General features: G+C 41.6%; 1 protein-coding gene across 1 annotated transcript in view; it reads right to left on the bottom strand.

Moving 5' to 3' along the window:
- Positions 1-671: 671 nt before the first annotated feature.
- The window catches only part of LOC137295610 (uncharacterized), a 41,287-nt gene continuing 13,979 nt past the window's right edge, over positions 672-27,979 (bottom strand). Inside the window, exons 6-18 of the mRNA XM_067827049.1 lie at positions 27,544-27,632; positions 24,678-24,751; positions 22,791-22,867; positions 22,078-22,161; positions 16,180-16,250; positions 15,241-15,318; positions 14,160-14,220; positions 12,520-12,583; positions 11,439-11,855; positions 9,205-9,335; positions 4,354-4,431; positions 3,610-3,744; positions 672-2,500 (exon numbers count right to left, since the gene is read on the bottom strand). Of these exons, the coding sequence (XP_067683150.1) occupies positions 2,366-2,500; positions 3,610-3,744; positions 4,354-4,431; positions 9,205-9,335; positions 11,439-11,855; positions 12,520-12,583; positions 14,160-14,220; positions 15,241-15,318; positions 16,180-16,250; positions 22,078-22,161; positions 22,791-22,867; positions 24,678-24,751; positions 27,544-27,632 (1,494 nt within the window). The 3' untranslated portion in view covers positions 672-2,365. The remainder of the gene's footprint in view (positions 2,501-3,609; positions 3,745-4,353; positions 4,432-9,204; positions 9,336-11,438; positions 11,856-12,519; positions 12,584-14,159; positions 14,221-15,240; positions 15,319-16,179; positions 16,251-22,077; positions 22,162-22,790; positions 22,868-24,677; positions 24,752-27,543; positions 27,633-27,979) is intronic.

The raw sequence follows: 27,979 nt of genomic DNA, 5'->3' as shown, positions 1-27,979 counted from the left end.
AGTAATAGTTTAAAATTATTCATTATGTAAATTTCTTCAAAATATAAATAACAGACTGGTGTCCTTTCCTCTTATGTAGACTAGTGCCTCTTTAATGGTTAGAATTACTGTACATCCATGGAGTTAGCTTAACAATGTTCAGGAAACGGTTTCATATTGTTTTGTTCAGTCAAAATAATCGTCAAGTTATAGCACCTCGTCAAACGCGCACTTTCGGGCCCACAAGATCAGCGTCATTTCTTAGCTGAGTGTTCGACGTTGTAGAAATAATTATGTAACTCATGAAACACACACGCATAAATTTCAGCGAACACCTGGTGTCATCACAGATAAGCATGTGGTACTGATACCGTCGACCTCGTCATACCGAAGGCCCGGGTTCGACTCCACAGGTGGGTACAATGTATGAAGCCCATTTCTAGTGCCCTGCCGCCGTGATATTGATTATATGGTGCTAAGAGCGACGTAAACCCCAACTCACTCACTCACTCGAAAATATACAATGGGTTACACTTGCCTTGGTAAAGAATTTCGTGGCGTTTACTTAATAAACCTGCATAAACCTTTCAGTACTGAAGCGAAAACACATGTAACGACAATTCAGGATCCAGAGCATCACAAGCCTTAATTTCATAATATTACAGAAAACCAAAACCTAGAAACGAAAACAATACCTTTGACTGTTTTATTTTTCAAAAATTGACTTAATCCCTTGTTAATGACGTTTCAGCACGGATGTTTTACTTGTTGGATTGTCAATACATTTATGTCAAGTACTGATTTAATCACTGCTAGGGAATGTTTACACGACAAACACCAGTCATAAACTGCCCTGCAAAGTAAACATCTGTTATGGAAGGAAGTGTTTTTACAGCTGGTGTGGGTGTCATATCAATATATAAAACAGTACACACTACAGAACACTAACAGTTCATGATCGGGTCATCATTTCAAAAGAGGAGAAAAGCCGAGTGGGAATTAAATTCACTGGAGCACTTGGTTCGCTTTAAGTGTCATTCAGCTACAGTTTTATATTTCATATCTTACATTCTAGCGACCGAAGCTTTCACACAAATCAGTGTCAAATCAGATAATAAAAAGATATATCAAAAACATATATACTATTTTCTTTAATTGATAATATAAATTGATATATTGTAGACACTGCCTAAACCGACACTAATCGGGCTGAAGAAATAATCCAGTTTAGACAACGTGCAGGATTGTAAAGCTTATGATAAATGTACAAGCCACGCACGGGACTGAGATTTACAGGCAGGTGTTGAAAATTTACCAGATTGGACAGATGCCGCTTTTGAAGCTTCCACTGTATTACCAAGATTTAACAATATGGTAAGTAACTTATCAATCCACTGTACGTACATATTTCTCATAAAATATACATTGTCTACAGTCCCTTATCATTGAAAACGGCTCTCGCTGATAAACGTAGATACATTCACAATTATTATCTCATTTCGATCTGTCCAAACTAATGGGTATATAAGGAAAACGAAGCCTGTAAGACCGAAAGGGAGTAATGCAGCATAATCCAGTCCCAGAACTCGAGTGGGATGTCACGACTGTCTTCAGTCTTTGTAAAATTATTTACGTCACAGTCAACGCAGCTTTACAGACCGAGGCACTGAACTGAAACACGTTCGTGACCATTCGTAACTAATTCGTGTTATTCCGGAGCAAGCTGAATGGCGTCTCGTAGGAATTGTTTAGACTGGGTTCCGTCTATGCCCAACTGCAAACTAAGAGAATTGTCGATTCGTGCATAGAAACAGAGTCTTTTATGTATTTGTATGATTCGTGGGACAGCTTCCAACATGGCCGCCGACGCAGCGGCGATTGAAAATGAAGAAACGTTTATTGGTGGGGTGTTCACATAAATACGCTTGACCTGTAAGCTGACGCACAATATGAATTTGAGATACACAGAACACTTGCTGAAGGATTCTTTGAACGATTTATATGTACATACACTTGTACATGCACGCATTCTGTCCATTCACCGTTGAGTCAGCTTGCAGGTAGTGGAGGTGGGGACTGGTGACGAACCACCTGAAGGTGAAACATTCATCAGAGGAACTTTGCACTCTGATGGCTCATATTACAACTATCTGTGTATCACTGCACTTGGATGCCTTTCGTTTTTGCATTGTCGTATATCGATTTGCACACACATGGTGACAATACAACACAGTAGAATTATATATATGCTCGTTCAGGGGTATTATTCTTCACCTTCAATGCTTATAACTTGCATAAAATGGAACCTCGGAATTCAGGACCTTGATAATCCAAACTAATAATCTGATAATCTAACAGATCGGATATTGTATTCGACCTTGTCATATCAGGCCACGCTTCCCGTTTTCCTCTGTTTAACTAGTTTGAGTGTGTTGGCGAGGGTTATCTCCCTGTACGCACTCCAGTCAACGCTGGTCTGAAGACTCCTCTGCAGGGCTTCCTCGCTCGGGTAGGGACACAACTGAAACATGCAGATAATATTAATATAGTGGCAAACACTTAAACAAATATATTTCGAAGATAACTTCGAATTTCTCCTCTCCTCAAGGAAAGGGAAGTTTAGTTTCAAACCGCAACAACTGTGCAGCTTTCTTTGGGTTTTAAGTAAATTTTAATCTCACTCCGGATTTGACGTATCAGTGACAAAGGCGATTTCGGTTACGAATCCATATTTTCACACGTACCGTGCAAGTGTTATGCATAAGTGTGCCAGGATAGGCTGAACCTTTTCAAACAGATGAACTCATCACTGTTTCATGATGATCTTCATACGAATGTTTGTCCTGTAGTAGGAATCGTACAGCGGATTCCTTATTTAATTGAAGAATTGATTATTTTACACCTGGTCGTTTCACAAGACAACAAAACTGGATCCTTCCTTGCGTGAGAAGGATTTGATCGAAATAAAAAAAAACAACAACCACGTGTACAAAGGTTCGAAATGTTCCTGTTGCTCATTACTGGAAGGAAAGGTGCAGCAACTGCATCTGATTAAAGCCAATATTGTTTTAAATTAAATTTGATTTTTGTAACAGCATGTATCGTTTGTAATTGTAAATAGAAAGGAATAATGAGTTTACCAGAATCTGGTTTACCAGAATCTCGACACATTGTCACAACACTTCATCACTACCTCATCACTAAACGCTGCACGACAGTCTACATGCTGTAGATCTGCATCCGTCCCATTAGTGAGTAAGTGAGTGAGTTTAGTTTCATGCCGCACTCAGCAATATTGCAGCATTGTGACGGCGGTCTGTAAAAAGGTCTGGACCAGGCAATTCAGTGAACAAAAGCGTGAGATCGACATAACTGGCATACGATAACATGTTAACAATGTCAGCGAGTGAGACAGATCACGTTAGTCGCCTCTTTCGACAAGCATGAAGCCCAATTCTAACGTGATTTGTCATGAGTCTCCTGTGTCATATTGGGAATACATAACACTGATAAAAGCTTTTCTGTAATCTGTCCACCTCGGTGGCCTATCGGACACAAAGCCTACCTCGCGAGAGGAAGACCATTGGTTCGATTCCCTGCCATCTCATACCAAATGTTAAAACATCAAACCTGTTGTCTCGTCTTCCGCACAAGATCATCGGTCACGTGATCCATGTAAAGCTGCTTGTTGATGAGGAGGCAGTCAGCGCCATTGCTGACCACACAGAAGCTTGTCTGTCGCCCCAGAAGCAAGTCTGCCAAGCCCTGAGACAGTCACAGGTCACAGGCTTAATGTATACGAGTTGAACGAGTAAGAAAAGGTCGTAGCAAGTGATGATGCCATTATATACTGACTGACGACTGAAATTACACGACATAAGACATGCACCTCGTCGAAGTGGTGTGTCTTTCATGCACAGATGGTCATTCTCGACAGTGTGCTCTGATTATACCGGAATGGTTGCTAATGGAGACGATTCTTAACTGTTATTTCTTACCCATGAATTTAAAATGACATTAGCAGCTAGCACCTGTTTGCGTGTGAAATAGATTGCAAACTTCAGTTGTTGGCTTTGCACGTTAGACATCAGTCTCTTTATTCATAATATATCTCTGTTTTACGCGATTCGCGTTTCTTTTAGAACTGAGTATATTTATTTTTCACATATTGAACCAATGAAATGTCAGGTTTTCTGCGGAGCGATTAAACCCTGTAATAACTAAGCCACTCTGCTTCCATATCGGTTACAAGGTCATTTATATAACCGAGATTCCAACCCAAAAACATAGGTCTCTGGTACACCAAAGGGAGGCAACTTTGTATAGGGATATGTAACATGGGTTTGTTTATTTTAATGAAGTTTCTGTACTTACAAATACTTGGCCTTTCGTCACAGTCTCAACTTTAACGAACTCGGGATTGAGGTCAGCAGGTGTGACGTCATCAGGGTCCTGCAAGGAGATTGGCTGGTACTGGTATACGCAATAGTGTGAAGAGGCAATATTTCGAAGAGGACATGCAAGTAATGGCAACCGCTTAGTGAGGTCCGAAATGCCACTCTATCTGATGTATTTTAGATTGTCTGAAATCAACAGGATTCAATGGCTTGTTTCTTTGTTAAATGCTACAATCAGCAATAGTAGAGGTATGTGGTAACGGTCTGTAAATGAACGAGTTTGTAGGAACAAATCTAGTGGTCAGCAGGATTTGTATAATACATATTGTTACCTTCAGAGTAGTATGTGTCTTGCTATTCCAATTTGATCACAATGATAATAATAACAATACTGACAAGAGTACTACAGCTGAGAAACACAAGTGAGCCGGTTGAGACATGTGGCCTCCTCGTTCATAGCACAGTGAGTGGATGCTCCTCATGGCTCGGAGAGTGAAAACCCAAGAAGATCCATCTTAGAATAGTTCCTCAGCAAGCCATGCTTGTCATAAGGACCCGTGAAGGTCCGGGGTAGAATAGGCCTTCATAAACCCATGCTTGCCATAAAAGGCGACTGCGCTTGTCTAAGAGGCGGCTAAAGAGATCGGGTGGCCAGACTCGCTGACTTGGTTGGCACATGTCATCGGTTCCCACTTACGCAAATCACTGGACTGTCCGGTCCACACTTGACGATTTACAGACCGCCGCCATATAGCTCTAATATTGTTGACTACGGCGTAAAACTAAACTCACTCACTAACGCAAGAGGCGACTAACGGGGTCTGGTGGTCAGGCCCGCTATCTTAGTTGCCATAATCATATCATTGTATCCCCACTGCTAAAATCCATGCCATCGCTATCGATCACTGGATTATGTGGAGTAACCTCGATCATTACAGATAGCTGGAATATTGCTGAGTGCGACATACAACAAACAAACAGAGAATGAGACAATGCACTGGAATTAAATCCGGCACTTATTGAATAAAATCAAATATTTTAAACAAGTCAAAAGGTATAATGGCATTTATAATTCCCACGGTCTTGACAACGTACACCGAGCAAATCACTGAGTGACGTATATGTTATGCCACCGAAGTTTTCATGAAATCCTTACGTTCATGAATAATCAATAGTCTAAGCTGGTCGTAAATAGAAATATATGTAAATGTATCTTACCGCGCAGCGCATAAATGCAAGTCAAGGAAATTTAACATTGCAATCGATAGTTCCATGTATCTTGCCATGTAAGGCCATAAAATTATCAAAATGTCAAAATAATTAAACATCGAAACCACATAACTGATAGAGAGCGAAATCGCTTCTGTCGGAAACGTGCACTAAATCATCATCATCATCATCATCATCATCATCATCATCATCATCATCATCATCACCATTATCATCATCACCATCATCATCACCATCATCATCACCATCATCACCACCATCATCATCATCATCACCATCATCATCATCATCATCATCATCACCAGGGGCGATGAGGCAGCCTAGTGGATAAAGCATTCGCTCGTCACGCCGAAGACCCGAGTTCGATACCTCACATGGGTACCACGTGTGAAGCACATTTCTTGTGTCCCCCATCTGTGATATTGCCGAACTAACAGCGGCGCAAAACCATACTCACTCATCATCATCATCACCGCTGTCGTCTTTGTCATCATTATCATCATTACATTTGTGCCTCTTGAATATGTATATATTTTCATGGCATAAAATCACAATTGTAAACGTAAGGCATAGTCTTATCACAAAACTCTTGCTGTCGTTCATTTCACTGAGTCAAAACACGGCACTGGCACCCCTCAGTGTGCATGTTAACAAAGGTGGATTGTTTCCTGAACTACTTCCAGTCATCATCAAATTGCATAAATATTAAGTGCAAACCCTCTGTCCACCAACCGATTTCTTTCTTTTTTTAAGCCTGGCCTTTTAAGGGAAAACAGGACAAACGCCTATATCCAGTAGAGGCCTTGATTTCGTGACACACTAAGTAATTTCGGAGAGAAAAAAACTGTTTTTTCGCATTTATATCTACAATTTATTTGTATGCCTGTTAAACAAAGTTCGACCTGACTACGGTCTGAGAGGTAGGGGGATAGAGAATGAAGAAAAGGGACTTTACTGAGGAGAGATTAGTGTAGAAATGAGCAATGCATTTTCTTCTAACTCCAAAGCGATTTATTTGAAACTGACCATGACTTTATGTAAGTTAGTGTACGATGTTGTTTTATTGCAAATGGCAAATGTCCATTTTATATTTAAGCTTAGCTTCATTATAAACGAAAGCTGGCGCAAAAAATAATGACTGCAATGCTGAAACTGTTAAGGATGTATTTATAACTAGCAAGGGGTCTCACTATTACTATGAAAGGAAACAGGTACAAGGGGGTGTCTCCAACGGTGGTTGGGGCCCGGCTGGGGGATACAGATGTCAGCTGAGATAAGATAATCCCCTAGCGGAATTAAACTGGGAAAGCAAACGGCATGTCATAACAATTTACAAATAATGTCCTGTCCTGTCGATCATCGGGTGGTCATGCCACGTATATATTTTGAGACATGTAATAAGATGGCTGTATTAAGCTTTTCTATAGGTATTGTACACTTTTAGGTATCTAAACATAAATTTAGTGAAAATAGATACATGAGATGTGAATCAACAGATGAGACATATTAAAACACACGGTCATTTCAAACTCAAACTAACACCGATTAGGTGCCTGACTCTGAGGGTGCGGGTTCGAATCCCGGACTGGACTCAACCAAAAAAGTACTAGAATTTGTACTTTACTGAGGAAGTGAAATCTCAAATATGACATATGTTGTATTATTGCATGATAATTCTAAGAATGAAATATATCAGATATTCGACATAATTGCATTAGCATTCCTGGCATTTTATATTGGCATTGTGTATTTATATCCGTTTCCACAACAGGAACACACCACAATGATATGAAAAAATATATCATCAGTCAATTGTGAAATTGTCATTTTCAAACCAGGATTTATATCTGACACCTTACACTTCTTTACACAGTTTCATTACATATGTAATATCCACCGAGTGACTTATGCCACATCGAGTCTCACGCTGTTTTCTTAGGCGCACGGCAAACTCATCGATCTAAACTGGAAGGTCACACATGTCCAATCTATTATCACCTAGAAAGAACCTATGAAGTCTCATGTACAGGAAAAAAGTTTTGTTGAAAACTCCTAAACCTCGTAAATATGAAAAGTATATCCTTATGATATGGACAATTAGTAGATATGAAGATAGATTTTCTTTTTTCAAATGTTATGGTTGGCTGTCCTTATCACAAGTCGATCACAAAGTGAATCGATCGTCGTTTACGCTAGAGCTATTGATATTTCACAGATGGCGAGTGAAGACACGCGGTCACGTGACATCACGGGCTGTTTTGATTGATTGCACGTGCTGCATTGGTACGTCATCAACATGCATCCGCGTTATTCCTATGTTTGTTATCAACAGCTTACTTTAACAATGGATTAATTTGTGAGCGGTATGCTCGGAACTGATGTTGATTGGGCTTTGCATGACAGTACTATAAACCCGCACAGCTGGTATCAGTTTGTGAAGGTCAATAGTAGTTCGAGATCCGGATCTCTGATGTTCGCAAGATACGTATACTGAAAGCGAAACGTTTTCACCAGTCCATATTAGCATGAATAACAGTTTATGGATAACACATTCTAAATTATGCAGACTATTATGCATTCTAATTATTGACTTAGGTGACCCGAATGTCCATTGCAAAGCAGTATGACTCCTTTTGCAGAATCGCCTCCCTTAGGCACGGCAGGAGCCTATGATCGCAAGTTGTAACCTAACATCTGCCCTTGCTATGGTACAGCAAACACCCGTGTTTGTGGGCTTAATGTGAATGTTTAACGTTGAAGATCTGCATCACGTTCTTCCTTCATGTGTCACACAGTTCAAAGCGGCATTGAATCCAACTCACTCACTCACTCACCCACTCATCCACTCACTCACTCTCTCCCTGGGCATGAACCATTAGTCAAACATATCTTTCAAAGGATTCAACTTTGTATCTGTGTTCCGAATCTGCAAAACAACTACATAAGGATGTGGTATACTGTAGTATAGCACTGTTCAACAGCGCTAAATTGTCAGAAACTCAGAGATCAATGTAAGCCAGTAAGTTCATATGATGCGTCACATCATCCATGTGCGCCAAGATGATGTAGCGTCCAGATCGTGTCCCCATACCGTAAATATGTCTTTCAGCTTTACTATCACAGTGTTTCTTTCAAAAAGATACATCGGTTTTCACTGAACAAATACTTAATATGTTCCAAACAATGAACTATATTTTCGGACCTTAGCCCATCATTAGATGATCCCAAATATTCACGATCTCCTTACACCCACTCCTTACATCCAGGGCCAGGTCCTCACTGGCGGCCTGATCCACCCACTTCGTACCTTCCGTTCAAGCAGCCAGGTCTTCACTGACGACCTCACAAATCGACCTCTCCCATTTCGTTTGATCCCAGCACCTAGGTGTTCACTGAAGGCCTTCCAAATCTACCCCTCATCTTCCGTTCAAGCACTCAGATGCTCACTGACAATCTCACAAACCTACTCCCCACCTTCCGTTTGATCCCAGCACCCAGATGCTCACTGATGACCTGAAAAATCTACCCCTCACCTTCCGTTTGATCCCAGCTTTCAGATGCTCACTGACGACCTGACAAAAATTAATCTACCCCTCACCTTCCGTTTGATCCCAGCGTCCAGGTCTTCACTGATGGTCCGCACGTGCTGAGTAAATCCCATCATCTCCCGCTCTCTTTCAACGACGCTCTGACGACGAGGGTTTATGGCGTCATCAGGTTCACGTTTGCCTGTTAACATGAAATCCATGTATGCAGCATATATCAGGGGGAATTTCACACCTCCCTGTCGTCTAATACATACGTGTCTAGATATGTTGATACATAAATGGAACCAAGGCCTCAGTTTTCAAGTTTTCAAACATTTCAACACGCCGATGACGAATATAAAGTCCGGTTTAACTCCCTATTTAGACATGCACTATATCGTCACGTGTTTGTTCAATTGTCGTAAGAGGCGACTAACGAGATTGGGTGGTAAGACTCGCTAACTTGGTTGACACATGTCATCGGTTCCCAGTTGCGCAGATCGATGCTCATGATGTTGATCACTGGATTGTCTGGTCCAGACTCGATTATTTACAGACCGCCGCCATATAGCTGGAATATTGACACGTAAAAGTAAACTCACTCCCTCCCTCACTGTTTGTTCAAATGGATACATAATTTGCCTTTGCCTGCGTTTGTGACGGGTACTGACTGTCATCATGATTAGAACACATTCATAATTAATTGTAAACCATGTTGTCACCGTGTTCGTTAATCTGACTGGTTGAAACATTTGATACAATGGTATTCGATGCGCATTGACACGTAGAAATATCGCAGACAATATTGCATTGTTGCTTCGTCAGCAGTAATGACGTCATTCACGCTTCTCGTCAGGGCCAACTAACAGGATTAGGTGGTCAGTCTCACTGACTTGATTGACACGTCATCGCATCCCAGTTGAGCGGATCTATGCTCATGCTATCGACCATTGGATAGTCTGGTCCAGACTCGATTATTTACAGACCGCCGCCATATAGCAAGACTATTGATAAGTGAGCAATTTTATCATTTATCAAACGTTTTCTCGACTGTGCATGTGTTTACATGGAGTTCAATACCTACTGACGTTGTGATAACTTTACATGTTTGACAACGGTTAATCAACGGTAAATTGAACGACGGGAGCTTGAAAAGAAGACCTTCGCTGTGCACACTGCGTGTCGAAATACAACCATTAACTGCCCATAGTCGAATGGACACAGACAAGCCTGGTTAACTCGTGTGCGCGAGTGGGTTAGTGAGTTTGATTATCAAGGCGGTGGACACTAGAAATGTGGGACTTTGGCGTGTCAAGCGAACATTTTAACCACTGGGCTACCCCATCGCTCTTAACTAACTCGAGTCGACTAGAAGCGTCGAGTTATTACTTGTGAACATTTAAATGAACTTGCACGACTGTAAGTGTTTACTGCCAGATAGCAAAGCTGCAGAGTGCAGAACGTCGCCGGCCGCATCGTGACTCGAGCTGGTAAATACTCTTATACTGCACACTCTCCACTGGCTTCCAGTCGAGTTCCGCATCCAGTTTAAATTTGTATGCCTTTTTTTCGCTGTCTCATTGGAACTGAACCTTCTTATATATCCAATCTTCTAACAGTGTACACGCCTTCCCGATCTCTCCGCTCATGGGATAAGATCTTGCTTGCTGTTCCCAAAGGAAAGACAGTGATGTACGGAAACAGGTCCTTTGTCCATGCAGGATCATTAGCCTGGAACGGTCTCCGGCAGGACCTCAGAGACTGTTGTGACCTTCATACCTTCAAATCCAACCTGAAAACACACTTGTTCAAGACAGTCTTTGAATTAAAGTGTTTTCCATTAATCTCATCTCTATGTTGCGCGCTCTGAGCATGGCTAAGCATGGATATATGCGGGTTACAAAATCTGCTATTATTATTATTGTTGTTGTTGTTATTTAATTTACATGTCAGACACTAGGGCCAAAGGGCCTTCAACGGTATCTGAACTAGCAGACATATAGGCAGATTGCCCAGAAACATTGCAGAGCTATGTTATAATTGTCACATAAATGATTATTTGGTGAACATATAATTTTGTTTGTTTGGGTTTTTCGTGCCGCACACCATACAATCCAGTGATCAACAGAATGAGCACAGGCCTGCGCAACTGGAATACGTCAAGCAATTAAGTCAGCGTGTCACAGCACTCACGCCGTCCATGGCCTATTCCGTTAAGACTGGGTTGCTGAAGATTTTTAATGGACTCCTCACGAGTGCGTGTTTTAGATGTCTGAAACAGGGTGACATCATACTGGATACATACCGCCTGATGACATCTCGCGGTCTTCGTCAGTGCTACTACGTGGTCTACAGACGTTTCTTATGCGCATGCGTCGACGCCGCTGCTTTTCATTGTCGTCTGGGTTTATATCAGCCCTTTCAGGTGGCTTCTTCAATTTGATGTTCGGTAAACTTAAAATCGAAAACCCCAACCCTTGTCCATCTCTAGGCTTCCCAAACTGCCACACTTTTGAGTCAAAGAACTTGCAAGTGTGCATATCAAGTGACTGAACTGAGGTTTCAGAACACAGTTTCCGTCGCGTCCCGTTGTCATGGTTATCTGTTTCGTCATCTACTGACTGACGTAATGGCACGTGCAGTTCGTGCAGGATGGACTTCCGCCACTGCTGGAGTTTGATTTCACGTTCCCGTTGGTGCTTCTCAGCGAGGTACACAGACCCTGAAAGAAAATTGAAAGCCCGACAGCCTAATGTTTGTATATCATGCCTCATAATCACGTCCTGAGAACAACTGTCTTTTGTTAATAATGGAACTAGTGCTTTGTTTTCATATGTTTTCAATGTGTTCGCAAAGAGATGAAAATGTCACAAAAATCCCATATAAGTATAAATTGTATTTTCTGTTGTTCTTTAACTGCTCATTGATTATATATTAGTATTTAAATTTACTACAACTGAGAAAATAGCGGATGGTATACTGACGGACTGACTGAGTTTGGTTTTACGCCGCTTTTAGCAATATTCCAGCAACATCAAGGCTGGAAACACTCGAAATGGGCTTCATGCATTGTACTCATGTGGGGATTCGAACCCGGGTGTTCCATGTGACGAACCAACGCTTTAACCACAAGGCTAAATCACCGTCCTCGCGGATGGTATATAATACTGTATATTGCGCAGTGGAGTCTTACAGGAATTGCAGGTACAACTTGCGTGTGACCTATAGCTTGATTAAAGCAGAAACAAACTGGAGTATTGACTTGTTAAATGACGTGATTTAATTCATGTTTGATCTTTGTTGTGATGTTTATCATTTTGCTGCCATTTTGAGACAGGTAACTGAGTACGAATCGATGTATAATTGGAAGATTGGAAGACACTTACCCTGTTTTCTTCTCCATTCGTATGCCTCTACCCGCCTGAGTTTCTTCAACACCGATATAGACCCCTGAAACATAACATATACCATACACCCTAAGGTGGAATATATGACAATAGTAGAAGACATGATATACATCCTTGCAGGTAAACTATATCACACACATCCTAAGGTAGAATATATGTATGACATATACAATAGTTGAAGACATGATATACATCCTTGTAGGTAAACTGTATCACATAAATCCTAAGGTAGAATATATGATATACACAATAGTAGAAGACTTGAAATACATCCGTGCAGGTAAACTATATCACACACATCCTAAGGTAGAATATATGACATACACAATAGGAGAAGACGTGATCATGAAATACATCCTTTCAGGTAAACTATATCACATACTTCCTAAGGTAGAATATATGACATACACAACAGTAGAAGGCATGAAATACATCCTTGCAGGTAGACTATATCATATAAATCCTAAGGTAGAATATATGACATACACAATAGTAGAAGACGTGAAATACATCCTTGCAGGTAAACTATATCACATAAATCGTAAGGTAGAATATATGACATACACAACAGTAGAACACATGAAATACACCCTTGCAGGTAAACTATATCACATACTTCCTAAGGTAGATCCCTGTCACAATCTAGAAGTGTGAAACTGAAAAACATTGTGAATATAAGAGACTCTAGATGTAGTCGGGATGATATTGTCTTGACACAAAGGTGACAGGACTTATAATCGTTCTAAACCTATGGCCTCTATTCTGTAACAAAACAACAAAAACATAATAGAAGAATTTTACTTACGAATGAAAAATATTATACCTGTCTACCCATTAGATACGTCTACCCATTAAACCCCGCTGTCGAGATCGCAATTTATATCTATATTGTTTAAATCACAACTTTAAGACCGGAGTGTAAATATTATGCGCCAAAGCAAGACAAAAGTCTCGATAATCCGGTGATTTCTTTGAATAACAAAGTATGCTTCAAGGACCTTTTGCTTTCGAACTACATGTAGTTGATCTATTTGAGTATGAAAACTGGAAATGCTGATGAAGAACACTGTCCAACAACACTCCTAAGATTAGTTGGTGTCACCAACCCTCGTATACAATACGTGCAACTCGTGTATTGCAATATTACAAGTCATACATATATAAGAACAGAAGCTGTTTAAGAACCAGCTTAAACATATATTCTAATATTACACAGTTGGTTATTTATAGCAGAATCTTTACAGTCACAACAAGCCCATATATTTCTTATCTACAATACCTTATCTTTCCTTTTCAATTCTAAAAACAAACGATTGCAGAACAGGAACGAATATGCACTTATGAAACAGAAGTACTGTATCAGAATACTAATCGTCTCGCATCCATGTTATCAAGACAGGTTCCATATATACGTTCCGAGCGCACTGTGTTATCACACTTCGAATAACCATTATCTTTAGTCACTACACGAATAACACTGGGGCAATGTTTTCAGTTTCACACGCTGTACGTCCTACAGTGACTAGATATGGAGATCGACACCCGACTGTAGAGAGTTCTCCCTGAGGATCATCGCCTATAAGTTGTTGTAGATGTCGTAAGGAAGGAGTTCCACTTACTGATTTAACAACGATGAGCCAGTCGGAGTAATGGCTGTCCTTGACCAACACGTCTCCGCGCCTGAAGGTAAATGTTTCAAATCAGAAGGCCGTTATGAGTTGAGAAAATAAACATGTCAAGATACATACACATCAATCAATGCAATGGTTTCAAATTTTGTTTTGAATTTGCAACTTCATTTTAAGTTGTCAGACTAAAAGAAACGACCCCGAGGCACGTATCAGATCGCTACAAAAGCGGTGGTTGGACAAAGTGTTGTGTGGTGTCCCGCGACGTGGAATATTGCTAGCAGCGGGAAAAAACTCACTCACTCACTCACTCACTCACTCACTCACTCACTCACTCACTCACTCACTCTAGTAGAAGTCATGTGCTATAGCACATCGGTATTCTTTCACTGTAGCGGCTCTCAAAGTGAAAACTTGTTTTCTGCGCATTCCTTGACTGTGCACTCCTGTGATTATTTTTCGGTTGTGTGGAACGTCCGATAACTCGACGTATTTACGAAGGTTCCTAAATCCTCGACACAACAGTGTTAAACAGTACACTGTCTTACTATACTTCAGGAAAGTAAGTTCACGGTATGTTTGGGGGCTAATTAATATACATTCTATAAACGATTATTTATAGAAGACGATATCCAGAAGTGTTTATTGTCACATTAAAACTGACACCCATGCAGCCCAGTCATGTACAGTCCGCCTTGATGTAGTACGAACAGAGGTGAGGGCTACGTTGAACAACGAACAAATGCTCAAAATACTCGCTTCCCTATGGTCACAAACCACAGCGGTATTTCATTGCCATATGTGGACTCATTAATCAGGAACGACTTTGGGGTAGCTTAGTGGTTAAAGTGTTCTCTTGTCACGCCGAAGACCCGGGTGTGATTCCCCACATGGGTACAAAGTGTGAAGGCCATTTGGTGTGTCCACCGTCATGATTCTTCAAACCGGCGTAAAACAATATTAAAACCATACCCATTCACTCAGGGGGATAGAATGGCCACGCTGGAGGACTCGGTATTAATCGTAGTCCGTTACTTACTGTGGCGTAAAACAATATTCAATCACGACTCACTTAAAGTAGAGAAAGAGGCACTTGGAGGGATGTTCTTGTAACCTCTCTAATGGCCAGCCGTCCAGGAACCTCAGATGTCTGGCGGAAGAAAACAAAGTCGGATGAAACTTCAACCTTACAACATGACACGATGTTTGTGGTACACATTAAAAGGTGAAATAAATTTCAGGGTTTTGTGCCACTGATCTTACGAAATGAACCAGCAAGGGTTTTCTTCACAACGTTTTCCCTTCCGATACATCTACAAGGAGAATGGAATAAATCATTACAAGGTGATATAGAGAAGGAATATATGCAGGAATTAGAGAATAACTATCTCGAGGGAATTATAGATTACCTATCCCAAAGTTAATACACAGTGTAAGCCAAGAAACTTTTCTGCGTACACCAACAGCATCTTTTCGGTCAGAAGATAATCTGTAAATAATCGACCACTGAATGCAGTGATCAGCAGCATGAGCATCGATCTATTGGGTTATGATGACCTGTCAATCGAGACAGCGAACCTGACCACCCGATCCTATTTATCACCTCTTACGACAAGCATGGGTTGTTCAACATAACCGTTTGTTATTAACGCAGTGTGCTGTACAATGCACCTGTGAAAATCCGGGTTATAATATTGATCTTCAGTAACCCATGCTTGTCGTAACAGGCGACTAACGGGATCGAGTGGTTGACACAGGTCATCAGTTCCCAATTGCGCAGATCGATGCTCATGCTGTTGATCGCTGCATTGTCTGGTCCAGACTCGATTATTTACAGACCGCCGCCATAAAGCTGGAATACTGATGAGAGCGGCGTAAAACTAAACTCACTCACTCACTCACTCACTCACTCACTCACTCACTCACTCACTCACTCACTCACTCACTCACTCACTTCACGATGTCCACAATCAGGTTCTTGAGGACATGCAGACTCTTGTGTGTTTCCTACCTGATGAAGTCCTCATGGTCCGGGTCTGTGAGACACTTCACACCTCCAGCCATGAAGATTCTGTGGTAGTCCTGGGGATGAAGGAATGATGGCACTTTCAGACATATTTACCAAACATCTCACCCATTTCTTCTTATCACCGTCAGCCGTTTTACAGAGTTGCTTCCCTTGGACATGATCGATTATATGAGTTCGAATTCGCACTGATGATGTTTGCATGTTTGTCGGCTCCATTTCTATATTTGTGGCGTCGAACAAAGTAGTCACGTCTAAAAGCTGCATCACTTGGGGCTTTCCTTTCATTTCCTGACACTGGGACGACTGAAACACTGTTCCCAACGGCAATACGGCAAACAGACACACTCGCAAACACAGTCTAAATGTATAATATTACGCACTACAATTGGAGTCATGAATGGAATTTTATAACAATAACATAATTATTTTTGTGAAGCTTTCATTTCAAGAAAGATGACAACTGAATTTCCACGAAATCTGAATTCACTGCGGCGCTTTACACCCGCTTAGAGAAGCAACCTGTTTTGAGTTTGGGACTCATTCAATGTATCAAACGTCTTCAAAAGTTGATAATCAGTTTCTGATGCATATAATCTCTCACAGAAGACGAATGAATATTTCATGCACAGTCAAAACCAACACACAAATTAACCATTCCTACTTTATGTTGAGTCTTCCCATTTTGAAAAGGAAAACTATACGTCAGTCCCACAGTAAAACTATATGTGAACGTTATGCATGTAACAATTTATGATTGCACACAGTAGGGCCGAAGCGAATTATAAGCGTAAACGCTAAATGTAAGAAAGAACACAGTAACTCCACACAATGGTCAACATGTATTTGAAATCATGAGCACGATCTGCATGGACGAATATTACGTCGATTATACAGCAATCCTATTTTGATTTATTAAAAGATAATAGGCCATTATATTGCAGAGCATTTCCATATCACCCAGAACCATCCTAAAATGGTTACATCATTCTAATCACCCTGGTCTTTTGACAACAATGCTTCGCGATGTCTTTATTGTTTCCACCTGTCATAGCAATACTATCTAAGAATTTCTCTCGCCTGTAAGAGCACCTGATTGGACGATAATTTTAGGTTGTCGTCATGCGAATCTGGTTGAAAAAGAGGCTGTGGTGACAAAAAAAACTAGTGTTTTTATCATTCAAATCCGCGATACGCTGGATAATCATGAATGACGACTTTTTTTAACTACTTTTCATTTGTCAACTTCCCACAAGGCCTAACATTATCACATATAACAATGTTAACGCCTAACATATAATTCATCGAGCCTAATGTCAGTATCTGTACTATAAGTCATTAATAATTACAATAGAGAGTAATTTGGACTCAACAGGACAGATCTCGACGCTTCGTCGAAGTCCTTGAAAGTACAACAGAGGGGCTGGTGAAATATTGATATTCCTAATGAAAAATCTAGAGTCACTGGTTTTGTAACTGAACAAGATTTAAAAAACGAATTCAATTAAAAGCGAAACAATTATCTCACTAAAATCGATAATCGTCATATTGTGTAATGACCAAAGCATCATCGAGATGTACATTAGCACAACGTTTCCAAGGAAAACGAATGAATGAATTACAGAGACTATTTTAGTTCAAACATGATACAGACATCATGGCGCCCATTCAGTGGCCGGTCCTTCATTGGTAAACGATGGCAGTACGTTTTTACGTGTGCGCAGGTTCGATGTCTAAATGGGTACAATGTGTGATTCTTGGTTGTCATGGTGATAATATATCTGCGTAAACAGAAGTTCCATAGCACTCACAGTTCAAACATCACATTAAAAAACAATTACAAATCACGTCATTAATACGGCCTCTTGTTCTGAGTGTGTGTGTGTGTGCGTGTGCGTGTGCGTGCGTGCGTGCGTGCGTGTGTGTGTGTGTGTGTGTGAACATTTTGGCGACTGCTAACGTAGATGTTTTTCAGAACAGTCACGAAAACAATCTTTGCGACTTGAAACACAAAATATCTTTCGTCTTTCGCTGCGACAGTCCTGCCACAGTTATCCCCCTTTCACAGCAAGGTTTGTCGGGAAACTATATTTTACGAATGCTTTGGATAACAGCAGTATCAACAACAGCATGTTGCTTTAGCAAAACTTGCATGGGTTAGCGATTTGGATAAAAGCAGCTTTTAAAAATAATTTCTCCGAGACACCACATCAGTTTATTTGAGGGGACAGTCAAAGTGACACCGGGTGCAGACATGTTCATTCAAAACTCATGAATTCGATCATGATTAAGTTTCCAGTAAACGATACTGACCATATGAAAGTCGCATTGACACAGTATACATCGGGTTATAAGCGCTTTTGTACAGAGATTGCCAGGGCCTTTATATTCACGTATGCTATCAACTCGCCTCCAACATCACCCCCTGGAACCACTGTCCTGCAGAGGCGCAGTGATGGGGTGACTGTCCGCCTGCGGTTGCAGTGATCGCGTGCTTGTTTTGGTGGCGAACGTATGATCGGTGTTAAAAATCTAGTCACCATTTGAGAAACACGAAAACTAAAGTTTAAATATTAGCATTTCACGAATGCACGGGTTCTGATGGTGATATATAGAAAGTTTCAAGTTGCTAGGTTAAACATGAAGAAAGCAATCGTCGATTATCGGCAGAACACATCTTTTCACGTAGACAAATACTGATTTTATTTCAAATATATTTACATTTTTCCTATGAATGACAGAGTTGATAGGTATCACCAGCAGTACCCTCTGTGAAAAGAGGAAGTCATTCAGATTAAAACTGAAGAAGTTACTGTACAAAATGTAAACCTGATATTCAGTGAAGTGATCCTCATGAGTACAGTGAACACATAATTCAGTGATCGGAAATTTGGAATATGCAGTGATCGGAACTTTTTGTACACTTTTTCTTAAAAATTATCGAAAATATGAAATAAGTAGGGTTTTCGATGTAGCAAAGTATATTTTCAGTCAGTTTCAGACCGAGCAACATGAATGGCGGGGTTAGGTGTGGATACTGCCCTTCTATGAATGACTTTTCTGCAATCACTGTTTGCAGGAACACGGAGATTTGTGAAGAGAGACAATGACCATAACGCTTAATAAAAACAAAGGTAATAATTCATATTTACCAAGCGTACACGCATGACAATGTATATCAAGGCAATTTGAGGGTACTAAAAAGACATTTCCCATCTGCAAAAACACAAAATCTCTACCCATAGTACCTTAAGCCACAGCTAGTCCCCTATGCAAACCGCGAGCCAGAGACACATGGATGTATCACCAAAGTGTGAAAATTGATCAGTGATGTCATTTGGCGGAAATATGCGTCATACTCCGACTTTCCAATAACATACTCACAACTACTCGCAGAGATTTGTTGTTGACCAACTGATCAGTGGTCACCACACAGACAAACATGTATAGACAGAGAAGGTTTTCACAGTGTTGAGCAGATATAATTAATCCGTGTATCATGTGAGACGTGGAAAGAGACCAAATATATTAATAGAATTACACGTCATTAGTATCATCAATACCGGTATTGTGAATTTAGTTTTTCGCCGCCCTTAGCGATATCCCAGCAATTAGGAAATTTAGAGTTGCTTCATTTAAGACTTTAGCATTGCAATGAGGCTAGGATGTAGGTAAAATAATGTGGTTCAGGAACTGTGAGAGTGTCAGACCATAGGTCTGGTCAAATGCAGCAGTAGGTTGCTATCCGCTTTTAAGTGTGTCAGGGTGCTGTTGGTACACTGTGACAGAGATTTCAAGAATTCAAACTAGTCAGCAGTCTCAGATGATAGGCACACGATTGACGCTGCAGTATGACACCGATTCCTCAACGCAGCAGATCTTCCAACAGAACACTCCAATGTTAACAATGTAAGGATATCCAGGAGCACCTGTCGTCGACGTTTAAAGGCAGCCAGACTGCTGTATGCGACTTGCATTTCGTCCACCATTAACATCACGTCACAGGCAAGCGCGTTTGAGATGTAGTAGACATCATGGCCAGTGGTCTCGTGTGCTCTTCACAGATGAAAGCAGATTCAATTTGTACGTCCAAGGTGGTCGGAAGAGGACAGACAGACAAAGGCATTGATTGTATCTCCTCTACACCTCCCCAGGATAACAAACCCATGTAGGCACTTTCAGCGTACACACAAGTTGTTCACTGGCCAGGAGGAGAAACATGGGTTGATGTATCCTCGATGTCTGTTTATGTTCCCTATGTTAATTTTGAATTGTTTGAAGCAAGGGTACAAAACGTTTTGTAGCCATTGCTAGAACTTGCTAAGAGACCAAAATTAGAGTTATCTCCCTTCCATCGCATTCGCAAAATATCGGTAATTTCCGTATATCGTACGTGATTCATTACTACGACGAAGTACCAAATGAGTTCGGCATTCCCAGTGGCGGGGTACATAGAAAATGTTACGTATTTGTAAGCGGGGTACATTGAAAATAACAGAAAAGCTCATCTAGGCGTGAAGTGTGATAATAAACATTCTGATCACACTCTTAGTTCTGATATTTCTAATAAATGTTTCTAGGCTTGTGTTAGGCTGTACATCGTTTGACTCTTTATTAATGGCGACTATAGTCCGTTTCGCTCAAAAGAGGACGATGAATTGCAATCTAACTCGGAAACTGTTAAACATGGCATACTCAGTGAAACCCTGATCATAATCAAACCACCACGCCAACTATGTGAGTAGTTTTTGTCCTAAAAATGAAAGTTGTTTCTCATATTAGAACATTCACAGTTCACGGTTTGTTTCGAGGGAGGAGTGCAGAGAAAGAGACAGCCACGTGTTCGTGAAGCACGCGCACAAGAAAGTCATTTTTTCATTAACTTGTGCAGTGACGTTATTTTTTCGTTAACGTGTGCTGTGCCGTCTCAATCCTTTCTCGCACAATAGCTGGGACTTTAATTTCTGTTTCTACGCCAATAAAGCTTAGATCCAAACAATATATTTCAGTCATCTTCACTTCTACATGGTTCAGGAAAAGACTGTATGATACCGATCACTGCAAAAAAAAAAAAATACGATCACTGCAAGCATGTACAGTGGGTGTACAGTCATTGGACCCGATCACTTCACGATCACATTTAGATAGATAAAATGGATATTATGCATTCAATAGGGCAACGACGTCACATATATGTGGAAAAGTGTATCAATAACAATATCGGCTTATTGAAATGCTATAAAATCAAACCATTAGGAAATAAACTTAGTATTTGTCTTCGTGAAAAGATATGTTCTGTCAATAATCGACGAGTGCTTCTTTCATGTTTAACCTACCAGCTTGAAACTTTCTGTTTATAACCACCCCATCCTGTGCATTCGTGAAATGCTAATATTTAAACGATATTGTTCGTGTTTCACAAATGGTGACTAGATTTTTAACATCGATCATACGTTCGCCACCAAAACACACGATCACTGCAAACGCAGGAGGACAGTCACCCCATTACTGCACTCGGCAGGACAGTGGTTCCAGGAGGTGATATCGTGTTACAATGTTTTTTTCTTGCGAGTCATGAGTAACGTTATTTATTGTTTAGTATGTCATAAACATCCCTTGTGAATCGGGACCTTGGAGTTCCTTTGTGTGCTATGTAACGAAGCAGTTAGCTATACGTCACCTGGCCATGGAGTAGGCCAGGGGTTAAAGCGTTCGCTCCTCCGACTAAGACGTGTTCGATTCTCCAGGTGCGCACTATATGTTGAAAAACATCTACTCCTCTTCACGACATTACTGAAATATTGGTAAATGTTAGGTAAAGAAAACTCGCTCCCTCTCGCAAACCATGACGAACAACTAGTAACTAGTGTGTTATAAACGCACCTCCACGGATATCGTGAGGAACTCGGAACTCTCCTTGGCGAGTACGGTCGACTGTCGAGAGGTTCTGTTGATGATCGCTAGTTCCTGTTGAGGAGAAACTGGCACATATATTTCATATAACATGCTAGTTGACGGTGGAATATGATTAAAGAATTTATTTATATTTTTAACGGGAAATTAATATCTCTAAAACGATAACAAATGCAACAACCCTCTAACCCTTTGACCGTCTGATTACACCTCTTTCAGAGGCAGCAGAGGGCATATCCTGGATTACGCACTAGGGAGTCCATGGGTTCTTTAGGCTCAGTTTCAGCTTTTCTATAACGATTTATGGCAATTTTGAGAAAAAAAAAGAAAAACATAATCGAACAATGAATGGAGCTAAGAACGAGACGGTGTATACACTATCCGATATATACAGCAGCGAAATCTACTCACAGTATGCACTTTACATTCGGACTTGCTCGATTATGTTCGTTTTCGAGATACGTTACTCTGTTATGGTTCGCTCGCATATTTAGATCCTCTGTTCAGCTGATGGACAATTCTCCTGACATAAGCTTAGGTGACAGGATACTGAATTGAAACTGATTTTAATTAGGTTACCCTCAGAGTGAACAGAAAACATGTTACAGATCAATTAAATCGACTCACAACTACCTGATTACCTAATGAATGATGCGTTTGCTGAATCAAATGTAACTCCTTACCCCAAACGTCTGTCCCTTGTACAGATAGGCCACTGGTCGAGCGTACTTCCGGTCGCAATCCATCACCATGACAACAACTGCGTGTGATAAACATTGTCAGTCAAAAGTGATATTTATCGGTTACATAAATATTGGGATGCAAGAAACCGATGGTCGTGAGTTTCAACCCCAGAAAATTAGAAAAACCAGGGCTTGCATTTCCGAAGCTCTCTCAGTGCTAAGATAGTTGTAATTTAGTGTTAATGCATGGCACTTACGACTATCTTAGCGCTAAGAGAGCTTCGAAAATCTAGGCCCTGATTATTCTTTTTGGTTGTCAGCACCGCACAGATCTGTTCCTGGGTTTCTCCAGAATTGTAAACACCTGAGATCTGCATCAAACATAGTTGCCTCCCGTCTCCAGTAAATGGACTATTGGACAGAGAGGCCCGTGAAGATCCGGGTTACAACTGATCTTCAGTAACCAATGCTTGTCATAAGAGGCGACTAACGGGCTCAGGTGATAAGGCTTGTTTACTTCTTTGATACGTGTATTTGTACCCAATGGATTAGATCGATGTTCATCGGATTTTTTTGGTCCAGATTCGATCATCAAAAACCTAAAGGGGGGTCACGTCGTCACGCCGAAGACCCGGCTTCGATTCCCCACATGTGCACAATGTGTGATGCCCATTTCTGGTGTCCCCCGCCGTGATACTGCTGGTCCTCCGCCATGATACTGCTGGTCCCCCGCCATGATACTGCTGGTCCTCCGCCATGATACTGCTGGTCCCCCGCCATGACACTGCTGGTCCCCCGCCATGATACTGCTGGTCCCCCGCCATGATACTGCTGGTCCCCTGCCATGATACTGCTGGTCCCCCGCCATGATACTGCTGGTCCTCCGCCATGATACTGCTGGTCCCCCGCCATGATACTGCTGGTCCTCCGCCATGATACTGCTGGTCCCCCGCCATGATACTGCTGGTCCTCCGCCATGATACTGCTGGTCCCCCGCCATGACACCGCAGGTCCCCTGCCATGATACCGCAGGTCCCCCGCCATGATACTGCTGGTCCCCCGCCATGATACTGCTGGTCCCCCGCCGTGATACTGCTGGTCCTCCGCCATGATACCGCTGGTCCCCCGCCATGACACCGCAGGTCCCCCGCCATGATACTGCTGGTCCCCTGCCATGATACTGCTGGTCCCCTGCCATGATACTGCTGGTCCTCCGCCATGATACTGCTGGTCCCCTGCCATGATACCGCAGGTCCCCCGCCATGATACTGCTGGTCCCCCGCCATGATACTGCTGGTCCCCCGCCGTGATACTGCTGGTCCTCCGCCATGATACCGCTGGTCCCCCGCCGTGATACTGCTGGTCCTCCGCCATGATACCGCAGGTCCCCCGCCGTGATACTGCTGGTCCTCCGCCATGATACCGCTGGTCCCCCGCCATGATACCGCTGGTCCCCCGCCGTGATACTGCTGGTCCTCCGCCATGATACAGCTGGTCCCCCGCCATGATACTGCTGGTCCTCCGCCATGATACCGCAGGTCCCCCGCCATGATACTGCTGGTCCCCCGCCATGATACTGCTGGTCCCCCGCCGTGATACTGCTGGTCCTCCGCCATGATACCGCTGGTCCCCCGCCGTGATACTGCTGGTCCTCCGCCATGATACCGCTGGTCCTCCGCCATGATACCGCTGGTCCCCCGCCATGATACTGCTGGTCCCCCGCCATGATACTGCTGGTCCCCCGCCATGATATTGCTGGTCCCCTGTCATGATACCGCAGGTCCCCCGCCGTGATACTGCTTGGATATTGCTAAAAGCTACGTAAACCCAACACACTCTCTCACTTGTTCACTCGTCAAATGGAAGGAACGTCTTCAGATCACCTACCTGTTCCTGACAGGATGAAATAGAAGGACGAAGCGGGATGACCTTGCCGGACAAGCACTCGCCTTGCCTCAAACCTTCCGGAAGAAAGAGGAAATTGCTTGAGAAATTCTAATTAATCAGTCCTACGTTTCCATAGCGTTCATCGGCTATGAGTGATAAAATAAAAGCTAGAATTCTCCAAGAACTCCCGCAGAAATTGTGTTTAATCAAGTTGTTAGAACAAAAGCAATTTTACGATAACATGCCTTGCAGCATAACAGGTAATAAAAGTATCAGTTACACTCTTTTGGACGAAGTCATTTCTTGACCAGCATAAATCAAAATTGGTAGTTGTACCTTTAACAACATATCAAAATTAGACTAGATCAGTGCATAATTCTTTATCAGTGTATCATCGGCGTAACGGATTTCAAGAATGTGTGCTCTGTTGCCAGAAGGAGAATTTCGATTGAAGAGGAACGATCCGTGAAGATAAATCAAGGTAACGATGTCAATTTGTCCCTTCCTCTGATAATCCTTCATGAAAATCATGTAAAATGCAGTTAAGTATTGTTGTGTTTGTTATGTCCAGCCGAGCACATTACTTGACGCACAGCTTCATCGTTGGATTTCCATGCACTCTTGCAGCTGCTGCTGCTATTTTATCAATGGTCGACATGAACAGTATATAGGGCTAGTAATGCATTTCATGACGTGTGATCACCAGAAAATGCTGGGCTAATCTGAATCCCCTGTTTCTTTCATAATCCTCATTACTTATGTATCACATGTCTTAACGTCACAGCCTGTTTACAACGTTTACGACAATGGTCTGCGGCACACATTCCTCGACAATGTAATACTATACATTAAATGAAATTGCAGCTTTTACGACAATGGTTTTTTACATACGTTCTTCAACAATGCTACTTATTAAATATGGAATTGCGAGAACGGTTTGCGACACGCGTTCTTCAGCTATGTAATGATAGCTATTCAACATGATATTAATATTAATGTTGCATAGTATGAAGATTTGATTAGTCTGGGATGCTTCAATACAGTGTGAAGCCAGAAGGTCTGGACACTCTACCCGCGCTTCCCTAAATACCACACTTTGGTAATCTGAGACAACGCAGCGTTGAGGAATATTCCTGGAACTACCTGACATTTTGTATTTAGACCTTTGTGTGGTCTAGACTGAAGGTTCATCACTGGGTTCAATTTGCTGTATGTAATCCTATGAAAGGAAAATGGAACTTCGATAAATTCCCTTGTTTTGTAAATATCAACATGTATCTGTCTAGATCACATCTGTAATGACTGTCATCAAAAGAACTACTGGTGGGACATAAATGCCAGATGCCATTTATATAGGTTTACAATTCACGTCGGCAAATGACAAACGATTTGATCATGATACACTCCAAAACGTACTGTTAAGTTTGAGCAACGGTAGCGATGTGATCATGATACACTCCAACACGTACTGTTACGTTTGAGCAACGGTAGGGATGTGATCATCATACACTCCAAAACGTACTGTTAAGTTTGAGCAACGGTACCAATGTGATCATGATACACTCCAACACGTAATGTTACGTTTGAGCAACGGTAGCAATGGGATCATGATATACTCCAACACGTACTGTTGTTAAGTTTGGGCAACGGTAGCGATGTGATCATGATACACTCCAACACGTACTGTTAAGTTTGAGCAACGGTAGCGATGTGATCACAATACACTCCAACACGTAATGTTAAGTTTGAGCAACGGTAGCGATGTGAACATGATACACTCCAACATGTACTTTTACGTTTGAGCAACGGTAGCGATGTGAACATGATACACTCCAACACGTACTGTTAAGTTAGGAATTCGTTATATCCGAAGTTCCAAAGTAAGGTTACGGTCGCCATGGCCCTTATTTCCTCATAATCGTAAGCTGGAATATTGGCGTCAAATGAAGAGAAGGTGAATGCTTTACTCAATACCGGCGGGTTACAACTGAAATGGGCTTCACACATTATACCCATTTGGGGAATCAGACCCGGGTGTTCGGTGTGACGAGCGAACGCTTTAACCACTAGGCTACCCCACCAACCCCTCACATCAATGAAACAGATGAATATTTTGATTCCGACTGCACCTTTTTGGGGTTTTTTTTTTCGTTTGTGGTATTGACATAGATGTCGTATTACGTGTTATGTTAGCAATGTTTGTGGCGTTCAAAACTGTCATATCACTTTGGGGTTTGAATGGAATGAATAATGCTACATTCAATTCAGTATCACTCGTACACGTGACATGAACGATGTTACGTTTCAACTTGAATCACTCGTACCGGAACATGAATGCTGTTACCTTCAGTGCTGTACCACGCGTACCCGAGACATGAATGATGTTACGACCAATCCTGTATCACTTGTACCCGTGACTTAACTGATGTTATATTCAATCCATCGTCACTCGTACCCCTGACATGATCGGTGTTATGTTCAATGTTGCATCACTCGTACAGTGACATGTTTGATGTTACGTTCAATCATGTATCACTCGTACCCGTGACATGAATGATGTTACCTTCAATCCTGTATCACTCGTACCAAATACATATTTGATGTTACGCTCAGTCATGTATCACTCGTACCCGTCACATGAATGATGCTACGTTCAGTCCTTCATCACTCGTACTAGTACCCGTTCATCACTCGTACCCGTGACATGATGTTACGTTCAATCCCTCATCACTCGTACCCGTGACATGATGTTACGTTCAATCCCTCATCACTCGTACCCGTGACATGATTCATATTACGTTTTATCCTGTCTCACTCGTGCTCCGCCTCATGAATGATTTTATGTTCAATTCCACATCTCTCTAACCTTTCATAAATGCCAACTGCTGCTAGGAGGCGCTGCATCCGGGCTGGGTATTCTTGAAAACACTTGATATTCCGCATTGCTATCTGAGCCTAGTTAGACACAAAACAATAATATTTTCTCATCAGTGTTTATGTTCAAACGTTTGCAACGCTCATACAAATAATTGTGTTTTGTATATCCAAATACGGAAACATACTGAGTCAACAAAGAAACTTCACAAAATGTATTTTTTAAAAATGATGAATACTTTTTCTCTGATAATACATCTATGTATCCGAAATGGGATCCCTATCTTTCCACTCTAGAAAAACGTTAGCAAACCCCACTCAAACCCATCCATTCGTCGTTAAAATGAAGTTAGTTCCAAATCAATCAGTCGATCACGTGATCTTCGCATCGACGTTTTCTTCATTTGCACGCGTTTGCATTGGCCTTG

This window comes from Haliotis asinina, chromosome 9 (assembly GCF_037392515.1).
Source record: "Haliotis asinina isolate JCU_RB_2024 chromosome 9, JCU_Hal_asi_v2, whole genome shotgun sequence".
NCBI classification, from domain to species: Eukaryota; Metazoa; Mollusca; class Gastropoda; order Lepetellida; family Haliotidae; genus Haliotis; species Haliotis asinina.
The sequence above is the reverse complement of the archived record's forward strand: the minus strand, read 5'-3'. Positions and strand labels throughout refer to the sequence as shown.